Source organism: Zalophus californianus, chromosome 11 (assembly GCF_009762305.2).
Source record: "Zalophus californianus isolate mZalCal1 chromosome 11, mZalCal1.pri.v2, whole genome shotgun sequence".
Taxonomy (NCBI): Eukaryota; Metazoa; Chordata; class Mammalia; order Carnivora; family Otariidae; genus Zalophus; species Zalophus californianus.
This window is the reverse complement of record NC_045605.1, coordinates 61931981-61949945: the sequence shown is the minus strand read 5'-3', so window position 1 is coordinate 61949945 and position 17965 is coordinate 61931981. Positions and strand designations below refer to the sequence as shown.

Sequence of the window (17965 nt, the reverse complement as noted above, 5' to 3'; positions counted from 1 at the left end):
AATGTGTAGATTGCTCTAGGTAGCATTGACATCTTCACAATGTTTGTTCTTCCAATCCATGAGCTTGAACATTTTTCCATTTCTTTGTGTCTTCCTCAATTTCTTTCATGAGGATTTTATAGTTTTCTGAATACAGATCCTTTGCCTCTTTGGTTCAATTTATTCCTAGGTATCTTATGGTTTTGGGTGCAATTGTAAATGGGATCGACTCCTTAATTTCTCTCTCTTCTGTCTTGTTGTTGGTGTATAGGAATGCCACTGATATCTGTGCATTGATTTTATATCCTGCCACTTGACTGAATTCCTGTATGAGTTCTAGCAGTTTTGGGGTGGTCTTTTGGGTTTTCCACATAAAGTATCATATAATCTGCAAAGAGTGAGAGTTTGACTTCTTCTTTGCCGATTTGGATGCCTTTGATTTCTTTTTGTTGTCTGATTGCTGTGGCTAGGACTTCTAATACTATGTTGAATAGCAGTGGTGATAGTGGACATCCCTGCCGCGTTCCTGACCTTAGGGGGAAAGCTCTCAGCTTTTCCCCATTGAGAATGATATTCGCTGTGGGTTTTTCATAGATGGCTTTTATGATATTGAAGTATGCACCCTCTATGCCTATCCTCTGAAGAGTTTTGATCAAGAAAGGATGCTGTACTTTGCAAATGCTTTTCCTGCATCTATTGAGAGGATCATATGATTCTTGTTCTTTCTTTTGTTAATATATTGTATCATGTTGATTGATTTGTGGATGTTGAACCAACCTTGTAGCCCAGGGATAAATCCCACTTGGTCGTGGTGAAACATCGCCAAAGGCAAGGGAAGCAAGGGCAAAAGTGAACTATCGGGATTTCATCAAGATAAAAAGCTTTTGCACAGCAAAAGAAACAGTCCACAAAACCAAAGACAGACGACAGAATGGGAGAAGATATTTGCAAATGACATATCAGATAAAGGCCTAGTATCCAAAAATCTATAAAGAACTTACCAAACTCAACACCTAAAGAACAAATGATCCAATCAAGAAAGGGGCAGAAGACATGAACAGACATTTTTCCAAAGAAGACATCCAAATGGCCAACAGACACATGAAAAAGTGCTCAACATCGCTCAGCATCAGGGAAATCCAAATCAAAACCTCAATGAGATATCCCCTCACACCAGTCAGAATGGTTAAAATCAACAAGTTAGGAAATGACACACGACGGCGGGGATGTGGAGAAAGGGGAACCCTCCTACACTGTTGGTAGGAATGCAAGCTGGTGCAACCCCTCTGGAAAACAGTATGGAGGTTCCTCAAACAGTTGAAAATAGAGCTACCATATGATCTAGCAATTGCACTACTGGGTATTTACCCCAAAGATACAAATGTAGGGACCCGAAGGGGTACGTGCACCCCCATGTTTATAGCAGCAATGTCCACAATAGCCCAACTGTGGAAAGAGCCAAGATGTCCATCAACAGATGAATGGATAAAGAAGAGGTGGTATATATACACAATAGAATATTATGCAGCTATCAAAGGGAATGAAATCTTGCCATTTGCAACGATGTGGATGGAACTGGAGGGTATTATGCTGAGTGAAATAAGTCAATCAGAGAAAATCATGTATCATATGACCTCACTGATATGAGGAATTCTTAATCTCAGGAAACAAACTGAGGGTTGCTGGAGTGGTGGGGGGGTGGGAGGGATGGTGTGGCTGGGTGATAGACATTGGGGAGGGTATGTGATATGGTGAGCACTGTGAATTGTGCGAGACTGTTGAATCACAGATCTGTACCTCTGAAACAAATAATGCAATATATGTTAAGAAAAAAAAAGAAGAAGAAGATAGCAGGAGGGGCAGAATGAAGGGGAGTAAATCGGAGGGGGAGATGAATCATAAGAGCTGATGGACTCTGAAAAACAAACTGAGGGTTCTAGAGGGGAGGGGGGGTTGGGGGGATGGGTTAGCCTGGTGATGGGTATTAAAGAGGGCACGTTCTGCGTGGAGCACTGGGTGTTATGCACAAACAATGAATCATGGAACACTACATCAAAAACTAATGATGTAATGTATGGTGATTAACATAACAAAAAAATTAAAAAGAAAAACAAACAAAAAAACAAAGTATATAGTTCCTCTTAGGCAGGAACTACCTCTCATATTTATTTTGTTTGCAATATTTTTATTTCTAGACAGTGTGAATTTTTGTTCATGTGTTATCTAAAAAATTATATTTCCTAATGAAAGAGGGAAATTGGACTGCAACCTGGGTCTGTTGGTTTTCAAAACGTGTGCTCTTTTGTAATATGACATATCACATTCTTTAAATTTATGTCATTTTTGGGACACATTCTTATCTAACCCAAACACCCTCTGGAAGCCTAGTCTGAGCTCCTGGGCCCTAAGAGCATATACCATTGGGTTGAGGGTTGGCGGGATGATAATGTTGAGCACATTTAGAAGAACAGGGAAGATGGGAACTTCTTTTCCTGCCAGATGGGCTACAGACACTACCACAATGGTTGTGTAGAAGAAGAAGATGAGGATGAGATGGGAGCTGCAGTTGCTCAGAGCCTTGACTATTGCCTCAGTAGAGTTCAGCCTCAGCATGGAGCGAAAGATCAGAACATAGGAAATAAAGACTAGAACCCTGTCACTTCCATCAAGGACCCATGCTAAAGCCAACTGATAAAACCTATTAATGGTAATATCATCACAGGCCAAGCTGGTGACCCCTGGGTTGGAGCACATGCAGTGCTCAATTTCATTCCTGGAGCAGTAGTGTCTCTGGGAAGCCAGTACAGGCACTGGGATGGTCAACAGTCCATTCCTAAGCACCATGAACACTGTGGCTTTTACCACAAAAGCTTCAGTAATTATGGAGGAGTATTGAAGTGGGTGGCAGATGGCTACATATCTATCCATAGCTATGCAGAGGAAGATGCCTGACTCCATGCTAATAAAACAGTGAACAGCATAAATTTGAGTAAAACACTCAGGGAGGCTTGACATCAAACCAGAAGATGGCCAGAATCTTGGGCATGATGGTGGTGGCTAGGCCCATGTCTACTATAGCCAGGATACTAAGGAATTGATACATCGGCTGATGCAGGTTATGCTCATGGTGAACAGTGATCACAATGAGAATGTTGGCACTAAGAGCGAAAAGGTATATCAGAGCCAGGGACAGGGAGAGCCAGTGCTGCCATCAGTGAATGCCTGGGAGCCCCATCAGGATGAACTGAGACACTTGAAATCTTGAGCTGTTGGGTGCATTCTGGGAGATATCCATATCTTGGGCATCTGAATTAATTGATAGTGTCTGTCTATACATAGAGTGAAACAAGAAGGAAGCTTGGTTAACTGTTTAGCTGAGATTCAGATTTAATTTAAAGATCTAAGATTCACTCATAGTCCCTTTCATCATGATATTACACCATGTCTCTTGTCTCTGGAAAATGTTCAGAAGAGAGTAACTGAGATGGCCAAAATAAGCCCTAAAAGGAAGATTACAGAAGAACAAAGTCAGAGGGGACTCAGTTGCAGGCTTCATGTCACTCAATGACATTTTTCTATATGGAGCAAGAAGATGTAGACAAAGCAGGAGACACAGTCATAAATATTCTGATTTCTCAGGAGGTAAACACTAGGGACAGAATAGATACAGCCCTTCTTGGAGGTCTTCCAAGGAAGAACAAAAAATCCATACAGGAATTATCATAATGATTTTGTTTTGGATAGGGTTTAGATGTCACAAAAACTCCTTTGAAAGAGTCCTTTTTCAAATTTGAGGAAATTGAAGTTCACAGAAGTTAAGTGATTTACTTGAGGTTACAGTTTTAAATGATAAATGCACTGGAGCTAAAATCTTAGTATTCTGTATTTAGCTGCTATGCAAATTTTGTTAAACTATTGCTGATGCCTTAATAAAAATGGTTCTTTTAAGGTATAACCCTTTTTCCATTTTTGATTATAAAAGTTAAATTGAAAACAATAAAACTTGTATTTTTCAATTTATTGATTTTTTTTAAGACTGAGGGATGTAAGATGATTAAATCAGTAACAACTTTCCTACCACTTCCAGATTTTAGTAGGACTTTCCAAGAACATTATTTTAAAAATACATAATACCATGTATTTCCTTAAATTAATTTTAACGTGTACTAGATTTAATTACCATAATTGCTATAGATATTTTAACACAAATATTTAGATATTTATACTTAAGTGAAATCAATGTTCACCATATTAAATTTTCATAACAGTACCTTCCCATTTGTGAGGTCTTTATTTTTATTCAAATCTTGCATGGCTATAGAACATTTTCTTTCTTTCTTTTTTCTTTTTAAAGATTTTATTTATTTATTTATTTGACAGAGAGATAGAGAGCACAAGTAGGCAGAGTGGCAGGCAGAGGGAGAGGGAGAAGCAGGCTTCCCGCTGAGCAGGGAGCCTGATGCTGGGCTTGATCCCAAGACCCAGGATCATGACCTGGGTGGAAGGCAGACACTTATCTGACTGAGCCACCCAGGCGCTGCACTATAGAACATTTTCAAGTTATTTTAACAGCAAGGGAAAATAGACAGTATACCTTGAGTGAATTAGAAAATCATCTTCAATTCAGAATTTTGATTATTATTCTCATTACATTCCCCCCCCCCCCCCGGTTTTTAATGGTTCATTACAAAAAATGTAACTCATTTATCTTGAATAGATTTTGATCTACAGTGGGAAGAATATATTTGTATTGTTTTATTTTTCTTCAAAGAGTAAAACAACAGTTTTAGTTTCTTTTCCCATTGACTACTGATGCCTCCTTTTGTGTGCAGTAAGTTTTTATATGCACTAGGTCTATTTATTCTGTTCCATTTTTCTATCTGTGCATTGTGGTATTATCCTAGTGAGCAAAACTTCTCTAGATTTCTAAGAGGTTTTGATGTGGAAATGCTGGGGTTTGGAGTGAACCGTCAAGAAAGAATTTTTGAGATGTCTTCGGTGCAAAAGTGTTGTTTTATTAAAGCATGGGGACAGTACCCATGGGCAGCTGCATTGGAGTTGTGAAGGGTAGCAGATTATATATTTTCAAGTAGGGAGGGGTTTAGGGATAGTGTAAGTCTGAATTTTAGAAATAAGGTTCCTAGGACCTTGAGGGGCTAGCTACTGTTAGGAAAAGGTCATTTATTACTGTCTAATAAAACCTTAGTTATGAGACTCTTCAGATGTATATCAGTGGGCCATATGCTTGGAGGATGATTGCTAACCTATATCTTGGGGGGTAGAAATAAAGGAGGTTTCTAAAGGAATTTTTTTTCTGGTTGTCAAATAATCCTTTATTGAAATGTTTTCCTTTGTAATTCTTAACTAGTGGGGCATTGCACCACTATTGATGCCGTCTATGATGTCATGAGGGTGGTGGCCATCAACATTGCGGCCCACAGACTGGGCAGTCCCCAGGATCTCTTTAATGGTTCCAGAGAGTTCTCTGGCTAAAAATCAGCACTGCATCTGTCAAGCAATATTGACACTCTCATCAAAAGTGATATTTTCACTGTGCTTCATGTTTTTCTGCTTCATTCTGTCTCTTGGTGGTTCTTGCGGGCTTTGATAATTAGGACTGAGGCAGAAGGTACTGATTCAACGTGGACCTGTCTGTTCTGAATGGTCAGTTTCACTGTCATCCTCAGACCCTTCCAATCACCAGTTACCTTGGTGATGTCATCACCAACCTTGTTTGGAGACAGACCCAGTGGGCCAGGGCAGACGTGGCACCAACTTTGCCACTGGTGCACCTCAGGAATATGACTTTGATCTCATTGGAGTCGAACTTGGGTGGCATGGTAGAGGCAGCTGGTGTCTGATGAACCTGGATTCCGGATGACTGAAGACAGTTGCACTTTTGCCTCCTCTGAGCCAAAAGACCAAAGCCCAAAGGAATTTTTATATGTAATAATAGACTTACAGGATCCTGGAGGTCGGGATAATGTTAAGCTAAGATTGTCTTTTGCCCTTGGCAAAGTATTAACATCAAAGCAGTTGAGTTCCTAGACAAAGATCACTCTGCCCATCCAAAGGACTTGTCAATGGGCTGTAAGTTGTAAGGAAATTTAAATTTTTTCTTTTGCCTTTGTTCCCCACATCAATTTGACATATAATAGATCTTTTTTCTACTTAATATTTTACATTTAAAATTTTAAAACTCTTATGTTTAGATTGCCAGCAACACCTTAAATTCTTTTGTTGATTTCAAAAATATCCAAATTTAATTTGGATCCTATGAAATATGAAAACTAATTTATAAAAATTAAAACATTCCATATCATGGCTACTGTAAATAATGTTGAAATAAACATGGGGGTATATATGCATTTTTGAATTACTGTTTTTATTTTCTTGGTTAAATACCCTAAGTGGAATTGATAGATCATATGGTAGTTCTATTTTTTTTTAATTTTATTTATTTGACAGAGAGAGACACAGTGAGAGAGGGAACACAAGCAGAGGGAGTGGGAGAGGGAGAAGCAGGCCTCCTGCAGAGCAGGGAGCCTGATGCGGGGCTCGATCCCAGGACCCCAGGATCATGACCTGAGCCGAAGGCAAACGCTTAATGACTGAGCCACCCAGGCACCCCTGGTAGTTCTATTTTTATTTAAAGTTTTTTCCCTTTTTATTCAGCAATTTGATTTGTTTCTTACTTAAATTTTCATTTACATCTGTCACTAAAAGTTATCATTTATATGTCTCAACATTTCAAACTTATTTATTTATTTATTTATTTTAAAGATTTTATTTCTTTGTCAGAGAGAGAGAGCACAAGCAGAGGGAGAAGCAGGCTTCCTGCCAAGCAAGGAGCCCAATGTGGGACTTTATCCCAGGACCCTGGGATCAGGACCTGAGCCGAAGGCAAACGCTTAACTGACTGAGCCACCCAGACATCCCAACATTTCAAACTTTAAAAAAAATACCCTATATTTGAAGTTTTATTAGTGGAATTTTTTCCCCTAGAGTTTCTTTTATTTATTTATTTATTTGAGAGAGATTTAAAGAGAGTGAGCGAGTCTGGGGAGAGATAAGGGGAGAGGGACCATCTCAAGCAGACTCCCTACTGTACAGGGAAGGTAGCTGGTTGGTGTTAGGAGTGTGTGTGTGTGTGTGTGTGTGTGTGTGTGTGTGTGTGTGTGGTATATCCTAGGACGCTCACTCTCAGCTTGATGCAGTTTTCTGTGTTGGGATTGCACTAAGGCAAAGGTGAAATCTGGTTATCCTCCAATTGTTTTGTAATGTACCACTGGTGTTGGAGCATGTTTGTACATTCAAACCAAGTGATTGAGCAGAAGGGGCTGTATCCTCCTTATCCTGTGTCCACAGTCTTCCACTCTCCTGAATCTTCCACCTCAGTATTTAAAGATTCCAAGGACTGAGAACTTCACAAAATATCTCTACTGCATACACTTGAGCCTGAGTCTTTCCATGGCACTTCCCAGTCGTACCCTGTATCCCCAGGATCTGCCTTTCACTGACTCAGCCTCTTGTAAGAGTCGTCTTTGTATATTGCTCTCACTTTCTCACCTTTATACCTATGACTGTAAAAATCTGTCCTATTGCTATATTGAAACTGCTTTTGCTAATGACTTCCATATTGCCTAATTGGATGAGCATTGCAATAGATAGAGTACTAAGAGGGAACAGATGGCCCACTCAAATTAGAATAATTTAAAAAACTTTTTAATTGAAGTATAATTGACATATAACATTATATTAGTTTCAGGTGTACAGCATAATGATTCAACATTTGTATATATTGGGAAATGATCACTAAAATAAACCCAGTTACCATCCGTCACTATACATGCTTACAATTTTTTTTTTCTTGTGATGACTTTCCTTTTTTTTTTAAAGACTTTATTTATTTATTTGGGAGAGAGAGAGAGCCAGAGAGAGCACAAGCAAGGGGAGCAGCAGAGGAAGAGGGAAAAACAGGCCCCACACTGAGCAGGGAGCCATATGTGGGGCTCGATCCCAGGACCCTGGGACCATGACCCCAGCCGAAGTCAGAAGTTTAACCAACTGAGCCACCTAGGCGCTCCAAACTAAACACTATTTTACTTATTTTAGGGTATTATAAAAACAATTCCATATTTTACATAGTCTTCTAAAACTCAGTTCTTAACTTAAACTACTTCTAGTTTCACACATATAGATGAACTTTTATTTTCACTCCCTTCCTGCACATTTTGCCACCCCATTCCTGCCTCTGGCAAGTACTGCCTCTGCCTGTTCTCTGTATCAGTGGGCTTGTTTTTTGTTTTTTGTTTTGTTTTTTTTTAAATCCTACATATAAGAGAGATTATATAGTATTTGTCTTTCTCTGTCTGACCTAATTTCACTCAGCATAATGCCCTCAAAATCCATCATGTGGTAAATTGCAAGATTTCAGTTTTTATGGCTGAATAGTATTTCACTGTGTGTGTGTGTGTGTGTGTGTGTATGTGTTTGTATGTGTGTGTGTTCCATCTTCTTTATCCATTCATCCAGTGATGGACATTTAAGTTGTTTCCATATCTTTGCTATTGCAAATAATGCTGAAATGAATATGGCGGTGCATATACGTTTTTGAATTAGCGTTTTCATTTTCTTTGGGTAAATACCAAGAAATGGAATTGATGAATTATATAGTAGTTCTATTTTTAATTTTTTGAGGAATCTCCATACTGTTTTTGATAGTGGCTGTACCAATTTACACTCTCACTAACAGTTCCCAAGTCACATTCCCACCAACAGTGCACAAGTGTTCCCTTTTCTCCACATTCTTGCCAGCACTAATTATTTCTCAAATTAGGACAATTTGAATAGGAAAATTAAAATTAATTGAATTTGAATAATTTGAGAAGGCTTTACTTACAAAGGGACTAGTATAAGGACGTCCCTAGTAAGATCCTAAGTGATAGTGTAGTTACCTAGGGCTAGTAACAGCACTTGTCACCAGCTCTGGATGTGAAAGCATGAGTCCCTGGAATCCTGAAGCAGAGAGCTGGCACAGAGAAATTTACCTTGAGAGGAGCTTTTCTGATTGAAGATGTTGAATTTATCCTATCTCTTTAGATGTGAGTTTTGTTTATTGACTTTAATGCCACTCTTTTGTGTTGATTTTGCTCAAGAGTCTGGTTGTATTTAGTGTTAAATAAAATTGCACTGGACATGATGAGCAAGTGAAAGTTGATATTATTCTTATATGATTGCCAGCAGTGGGGTAGAGAGTACAGATTGTCTGGATACTCAGTTCCATTAACACAAAGGCAGGGTTGAGCTGGGGTAAGGTGTCAGGTGAAAAGAGTTTAAGCCCTAGGGTGAGCAAGTGAAAATGTACTGGAGTACTTCAGGGAGGTTGATCAATGGGATGTGTCAAGTACATTGAATTATTCCTGAGATTGCCAATGTTTTTGTCTGTGATTAGGCCATCTGTGTTTGCCAAATGCCACCCTTAGAAGTTAGGCTGGTACCCTCTACAGGGACTGGGAAATGGGGTGTTATCTTTTTCAATGTTTACACCTCAGGAGATAGTTCCCAGGTTCTTGAGAAAGACATTTCCTAGGTTGCAAAACTGGCAAGAGTTTAGAAGACTTATATACATGACAAAGGCGCAAAGAAAGAATTTACAAGTTTTCTGAAGCAAATGCCCAAAGAAAAGGGAGACCATGGGCTTATAGTCAGGAAGAAACCTGTGTAAAATTTAGACCAAGCCATTTTTGTCTCTGGTTGGTTTTCTTTCTAGTAGGCAATCTTGGGATGTTGCTGTATTTGTTTCATGGAACCTGTTTTAAGAGAGATGTGAGGTATGCTAATATCTTGATTTATGCTTGAGCTCATTTCCCATGCTTCATGGGGCATGGTCATTTGTAGTCATGTGGGTCACTGTTATGTTTTATGACCCAATCTCCAGTGTTCTGGAACACCCACCACTGTTTCTTGACTTTTGGCCTATTTCTTGGTTCAGGAGTATATGTGCAGGAGGAGAGACCTGCCTGGCTACTTCTCCTATGCTACTCATTCATCACTGAGTTGGTTTTCTCATGGTCCCCTGCTTCTCTGAGTCAGGTATTTCTCAGTCTGAATTTACCATGCACCATTTGGGCTTTCATTTCTCCACGATTCCATCACAATTGCCTTTCATCTTTGGAGTTTCCCCATTTGTGTGTATATGTATGTGTGTTTCATCAGTGGCTCTCCATTTGTTTTGTGTTATTAGTTGATGCTATTAATTGATATATTATTGCATATATTCTTAGTGATTGCTAGGATTTGGAGTGGGAGTAGGAAGCTGTAGTAAGTGTTGAGTTTGTCATATTATTCAGAGATCTTTGGAACTTATTCACTCTTTGGAATTTTTGAGACTTTCTTCATGGCCCAATACTTTATCAATTTTTTTAAAGATTTTATTTATTTATTTGAGAGAGAGAGAATGAGAGATAGAGAGCATGAGAGGGAAGAGGGTCAGAGGGAGAAGCAGACTCCCCGCTGAGCAGGGAGCCCGATGTGGGACTCGATCCCGGGACTCCAGGATCATGACCTGAGCTGAAGGCAGTCGCTAAACCAACTGAGCCACCCAGGTGCCCCAATACTTTATCAATTTTTAAAAATATTGCATGAAAAGAATGTGATGTGTATTATGTTTTTACTGGGAGTTAGTTTATTCAGAACCCATTCAAACCCACCTTTGCATAACTTTCCACTATCATAGAGCCTGGGAATCTAAAAGACTTGACTTTTGAGTCTTTCTTCAACTAGAGATGAACATCAGACTCATTTCTGACCAGTCAGATGTGAGTAAAAGTCTACTGAGGCTTCCTTTTAAATTTCTTCCTTCTTCTCTGGAATCTGGAGTTGAATTTGGAGTATAGTAGCATAATTTAGAATGGCAGAGCAGAAAGTAGAAAGAGCCTGGTTACCTGATGGCACAGTAGAGCTCTTTTAATATCTCTGAAGTGCCTGATTCCTTGTGTGTGTGTGCATGCATGTGCACATGAATGTCATGAGATAAATAAACTCCCAATCTGGCTAACCGCTATACTCTATTGTCCTTTATAAACAGCTAAACACAATCCTAATTGACAGCTTTTTTACTAACAGTAAGGAAGCATGTTTTCCCTTTTTAATGTTTTATGCCATTGTGCTGGCCAGTCCATGGTCATGACTTCTGGTTTCTGTTTACTTTTTACTCACTCTCCAGGGTATGGAGTGTCTTAATCTGAGCAAGTAATGTGAAAAAGAACAACAACAAAAAAGGTCTAGTGAGAAATTGTTAGCATTTAGTTAATTGACAGAGCATACTGAGGAAGAGGGTATAAAAATCTATAACCTGGGCATCCAAAATACATGTCTTGGTGGTTAAACTTTTTTTTTTTCCTTTTCCTACTTAGAGCCAATGCAGGTTTTTGGAAAGAAGTCACTATGAGCTTAAGAAGTGAGGAATTATGCTCCACCTACTTGAGGGTGGTGTAGCTACATAAACTATTGGAAATATTCTGCATGAGAAGTTTGTTTATTCTCTCCTATGTACTTATTTATTAGATCACTTATTTGTATGAGTATGTACTCATGCGTACTTATTCTGTACTTTAGTTGTAATCTAATATGAGAACTTTTGACATGTAAAGAGCTTTGAATCCTCACTCCTGTCCTTAAAATAAAAAAGGCTGAAAAAAAAGGAAATTCAGTGACTCTTCATAGACCCATCAAAGAAGTGACATTACAGGGCAACTGCAATTACAACCCTAATTTGTAGACACAGGTGAATACAGAGAATCTGGCTAATTGGGGCAGAAGGTGCTGAAGGCATAGATTGGTAGGTACTTCAAAGGTAATTTTGACAAATCCTGAGTATGAGTGTGGTCTAGCATGAGAATGAGAAATATTTGGGGGTTCAGTCTTAGGCAGGTCCCACACTTTAAATCCAGCAATCCCAGCAGATTTTCACAATAAAGATCCAAAAGGGGTCCCCTGGCTCTGGCAGGGGGAGGGGAAAAGTTAACATTGTGAAATAATCCCAGAGCATTCTCCATTATAAAGTTCTCATCTCCAGGAGAAGAGATGTTATTAGAGTCATATCCCACCTAGAGGAAGGGTATTCCTCTAACTCCAGGAAGTCAGTTAGCCTTGTGACCTCAGTTCTCTGATGGGTCCAGGTAAAGTGGTTGTTTTTCCAGCTAATTCTTGATGTTAAGGATGGGAATGACACTTTTAAACTTTCTTTATAAGTTGGAGTTGAAAGGAAGCCTCACATAATTTTTACTAATTTGTTAGTTTTCCAATCTCTCTCTACCCATTTAAAGATGTTTTGTCTATCATTTCTACTTGTTCTCACCAGGAGTCTTTGTCTGAATTATCGCATTAGCCATTAGTGGAAGTGGAAATCCAATCTCTTGGATGGCCAGAACAGGAGATTAGTATCTTTCTCTTGGGACTTATTTTTTTCTCCCTGAAATGGCAAAGGATCCAAACACTGTGTGGAAAGAATAACAGGCAATTTGACCTGTCCAATAGTGCACTACTATTTATCAGCAGTCAATGCTCTGTTCTTCATATATTGGATTGTTGTGGGGTAGTCAAGTGCAAGGGTCAAGAAAGAATCCTTGAGACTTTGGTGCAAATTCTGAGTTTGAGTAGCACAGGGACAAGACCTGTGGACAGAAAGAGCTGCACTTTTTGCTGTATGAAGGTGGTGGTTATACGCTTAGTGCTCAAGAGGGAAGGGACATGAAAGTTGTATTAGATCACAAATGTTTCTTAGAATTTCTAGTTGTAAAACTACTTCCATGAGATTTCTCTGGTGCTTATCATTCAGTTTGCTATTAACTATTGATGAATATATATGCAATCATGAGACCCTTTAAGAATGTAGCAACTAGTGCGTATTTAGTCCCTATCAGGACTATGCAGGCTCTCAGTCAGCCTTCTAGTCTAAAGGTGAACATTTTTCTGCTTCTATCCCTCATCAAGATTGTGGTCTAAATGGGGTGTCTGTGCCTATCGGATCAGGGCCCCCAAATGTTGGGTGATGATTGGGAGGAAGCCAGTGGCAAGGTGGTTAAAGAATTCAGCTGAAGCAGAACAAAGGAGATAGAAGTTTATTGAACACACTGCAAGGGAGCAGGGGACAGGAGAGCCGCAGAGGGGCTGTCTGCAAGGAGGCAGCGGATGGGGGCTGTTTTTAAAGGGGTTGGATGAGGAGGTATGGTGATGTATGGAATTCTCCCCTTTTTGGTAACTGTGCTTGATTGTAAATAGCCCATTGGTCAGTTAGGGTCTATGGATATTTTGAGGTGGGTGGACTGATGGATCTGTCTGTATTCAGCCAGGTGGTCGCTGTGGGCCCTTTCTACATTCCATTGCTCAAGGCTGTTTGCCTAAAAGCAGCCTCTACAATGATCACTGTTAAAAACAGGTAAAAGCACATGGTTCAGTCTGCCTTGTCTATAGAATAAGAGAGGCCTGCTATCTAACTCACTCTGTTTTTTAGTTTTTTGGTTTTTTTTAAGATTTTATTTATTTGACAGAGAGAGACACAGCTATAGAGGGAACACAAGCAGGGGGCTGGCAGAGGGAGAAGCAGGCCTCTCGTGGAGCAGGGAGCCCGATGTGTGGGGCTCGATCCCAGGACCCTGCGATCATGACCGGAGCCGAAGGCAGACGCCTAACGACTGAGCCACCCAGGCGCCCCTCTAACTCACTCTGTTAAAAGAAAGATAATTCCTTGAATTTTAATGGCCTAAATTTCTCAGTCTTGGGCTCTGTGATTTTGTGATTTGTAAGGAATATATATTTTGGTCACGCAAGTGACCAAAATATATTTTTCTTATGTATTTGGTCTTCATCCATGGTTCCCAGCTCACAGCTCCTAAAGCCCTTGGAATTTCCTGTGATAAGGGAGATAAAAGTCTCTTTTGTTATGTTAATGAGGTAACTTTTGGAAAGTCCTTATGTAATCTAAGGATGGGGGGCTGTTTGCCTGGAGAACCAACCTTATGATTAGAGGGTTAGAACTTTCAGACCCGCCCTACTCTCACCTCTGGGGAGGGGAGAGGGACTGGAGGCTGAGTCAACAAATGGCCAATGACTTAGTCAGTCATGACTATGTAATGAAATCCCCATAAAAAAGGACTGGGTTCAAATCTCTTCCCAGTTGGTGATCACATGTTGATGTGGGGAGAATGTTGTACCTGGAGACGGCATGGAAGCTCTGTGCCCTAATGATGTGAAAAGTTGGGGTTCAGGAGTGAATGGTCAAGAAAATATTCTTGAGATGTTTTTGGTGCAAAAAAGGTGGTTTTATTAAAGCATGGGGACAGGACTTGTGGGCAGAAAGAGCTGCATTGGGGTTGTATGGAGTGGCTGATTATATAGTTTCAAGTTGGGAGGGGGCTGAGGAATAGCATAAGTCTCTAGGGAATTTGGAAACAAGGTTTCCAGGACTTTGAGGAGCTAGCTGTTGTAGGGAAAGGTCATTTACTACTGTCTAGTAAAACTTGAATAATGAGACCCTTCAGATGTGTATCATTGGGCCATATGCTTGGAAGAAGATTGCTAACATACATCCTGGGGGATAGAGAGAAAGGGGGTTTCCAAAGGCCTTTTATATGTTAAAGAAAACTTACAGGATCCTGGAGATCTGGGCTAATGTCAAGCTAAAGTTGCCTTTGCCTCTAGAAAAGTATTAACATCAAGGCAGCTAAGTTCCTGGAGGAAGGTCACTGCCTGTCCCAAGTACTTGTCAATGGGCTGTAAGTTATCAGGAAGATTAATTTTTTTTTTCTTTTGCCTTTTTTGTCCACATCACTTAACACATACATTGCCACTTTCCCCACTGCATCTTGTCAGAAGTACAGGTAACAACCTGGACTTGTGACAGGTGTCTGAAACCCAAGGAAGGGTCATTGGAACCTCCAGTCTGTATCTGGTTGGTCAGGAGCACAGGTTGGACAGTCTAGGCCTTGCAATAGGCATCTGAAGCAGGAGGTAAAGGCAGTCTTGTGGGACTGAACCCTTAACCTGTGGAATCTGATGCTGTTTCCCTGTAGATAGTGTTAGAATTAGGTTGAATTCTCAGACACGCTGCTGGGTGTGTGTGTGGGGAACCCTCTCTCCTCCATCTCCATGTTGGAATTGGGTCTGGGAACCCTAGAAGAGGCTTCTAAGTTTATTGGCACATGTTAGGCTTTTCTTTCCAAGGTCAGCAATAATGCCATGTGATTAGGTCAGGGGAATTTCCCAAACTCATTCGCCTGTCACTTGGGAGCTAAAATTCCACCCTTGTTGGTTTATATTCTGGCATTAAAATAAATAAAAAATAATTTTACCAACTTTCTCTTTTCTCTGTTCACAAACTTGTATCATTTCTCTTATGGGCAAAGATCTACTCTAGAGAAATTGCTGACCTTTATACTACCAATGAACTGCAGCACCTTCCTGGGATTTTCTTAATTCACTTGAGAAGTTCAAGTAATGTTGAATGTTAACAAAAAGCAATTGGGATATTCTTCTTAGTGTTTAATGCAAATTAACTCAAGAGTTGTTAAAGAGTTTGTGAAGTGACAAAATAATTCCTATCAAATTCTTGACATATATTAGACAGGAAAATTGCTGCCAACTTTTAAATGGAATTTTCTTTTATTAATGGAGAAGTGATATATAATTTCATTTAGTTAGGTATCATCCCCCCTCCTTTTTTTCTGTCATCTTAATTTCTGTTTTTAAAAGTTAGTAGCAGGGTTGAATAGAGAGAAAAGTGTTAAGAGCAGGGACACTGGAGCCTGACTGCTTGTGTTCTAACCTTACTCCACAACTTCCTTCCCATTTGACCTTGGGCAAATTTCTCAACTCTCTTGCCTCATCTGCAAAATATATAAATAACAATTGTACTTGTTTCATAAGGTTGTTATGCAGTTATATGAGTTAATATTTGTGGAGTGTTTACAATGCCTGACATATAGTATATGCTGTACAAAACAGGTGAATTAATTTGAATTGATGTTCCTAGCAATTGGGAGACATGGAATTTTAACCCAGGGCTGTTGCACTCCAAAGCCTGTGCTCTTTCTGTAATACCAGTTATAAAACCCTGCCCTTTAAAGTTGGCTCACTTCCTGGACACATTGTCCCCCAAACCAAGCACCTTCTGGAAGCCCACTCTCAGCTCCTGGGTCTGGAGGGCATATACCATGGGGTTAAAGGCTGGGGGCATGACACTGTGTAGCACATTGAAGAGAGCAGGGATGATGGGGACTTCTCTTCCTGCCAGCTGGGTGACAGACACAACAATAACAGCTGTGTAGAAAAAGAGAATGAGGATGAGATGGGAGCTGCAGGTGCTCAGGGCCTTCGATGTTGCTTCAGCAGAGTTCAGCCTCAGCACTGAGCGAATAATCAAAGCATAGGAAGCAAACACCAGACCCATGTCACTCCCAACCATAACCCATGCCAAGGCCAACTGGTAAAATCTGTTCACAGTGATGTCATCACAGGCCAGACTGGTGACCCCCAAGTTAGAGCACAGGCAGTGGTCAATTTCATTCCTGGAGCAGTAGTGTCGCTGGGCAGCCAGGATGGGCACTGGGATGGTCAGCAAGCCATTCCTGAGCACCATGGACAGTGTGGCTTTGATCACAAAAGCCTCGGTGACTATGGAGGGGTACCGAAGGGGGTAGCAGATGGCCACATATCTATCGACAGCCATGCAGAGGAAGATGCCTGACTCCATGCCCATAAAAGAGTGGATGGCATAGATCTGAGCAAAGCACTCAGGGAGGCTGATGGCCTTGGCATCAAACCAGAGAATGGCCAGGATCTTGGGCATGATGGTGGTAGCCAGGCCAATGTCCACTATAGCCAAGATACCAAGGAGCCAATACATTGGCTGGTGCAGGGAAGGCTCATGTTGGATGGTGATTAAGATGAGGATGTTGGCACCAAGAGCTAAGAGGTAGAGCAGAGCCAGGGGCAGGGAAAGCCAGTGCTGCCAGGTGTGAATACCTGGGAACCCCATGAGGATGAACTCAGACACCTGGAACCTGGAGTTATTGCTTATAGTCAGGGTGGTATCCATATCATGGGATGTCTTCTTCTCAGCATCTATCTGTGAATTAAGGGGAAATAACAATAGGCTGTGGTAAGCTCGGCTGAGGCTCAAAATTTGTGTATCCTCAGCCCACTTGGACCCTTGAAAGAAGTTTGGATAAGAACAATAGAAGAGCCAAATAGATTCTAAGATAAAGATTTTAGCGGAATAAAAGTGAAGATTTACTGGCTTTGTTTTCTGGAAATTCTGGGTAGATTTGTGTGTGTGTGTGTGTGGGCGGGTGGGTGGGGGGTAGGAACGCAGACACAGAGCAGAAGACTTGTACATTATAAAGAACCCAAAGTTAGAGGGCAGAAGTGTTTTCTCCACTGTTGGGGATCTTTAGGAGGAGACCATGCAGCCACAGGGAGAACCCTGATCGAGGTTTTCTTTTAAACAGTGCTTGTGGTTGACATTTGATTTCTGACAAAAATCATGTCATTTAATCTTCACCCAACAGGGGTTGTTATTTACATATAAGGATACAGAGGTTGAATGATTTGTCTAGATAAGAATCATATGTTGAAAACAGTAATAAATGAGAAAGCTTTAGCAAAATTTTAATCTCTACCATCAAATCATAGCTAAAAGGTCAGGACTCTGTAGGAATATCACTTGTTTTCTCTTCTGATTATGAAAGTAATGTTAAAGACATGCATAAAGCTGTATTTTAAAATCATCAATTTTAGTAATAGATTTAAGGAGAGAAAATTACCACCAGACTTCCAGCACTTTCAGAGTTTTGTGTGGTTGAGAGCTGTAGGCATTTATTACACACATTTAGACTGTTTCACTTAAGTAATTTCACAGCTCATTTTTGGTCCTTTAAATACTTGGTCCTCCTCATTATCACATTCTCAGTTTTGTTCACTTTTG

General features: G+C 40.3%; 1 protein-coding gene and 1 pseudogene across 1 annotated transcript; both read right to left on the bottom strand.

Moving 5' to 3' along the window:
- Window positions 1-2316: 2316 nt before the first annotated feature.
- On the bottom strand, window positions 2317-3274 carry LOC113915049 (annotated as a pseudogene).
- Window positions 3275-16111: 12837 nt separating this feature from the next.
- LOC113915051 (olfactory receptor 688-like) lies at window positions 16112-17077 on the bottom strand. Its single transcript, XM_027580746.1, has one exon. The coding sequence runs from the start codon at window positions 17075-17077 to the stop codon at window positions 16112-16114; it is 966 nt and encodes a 321-aa protein (XP_027436547.1).
- Between the last annotated feature and the right edge of the window lie 888 nt (window positions 17078-17965).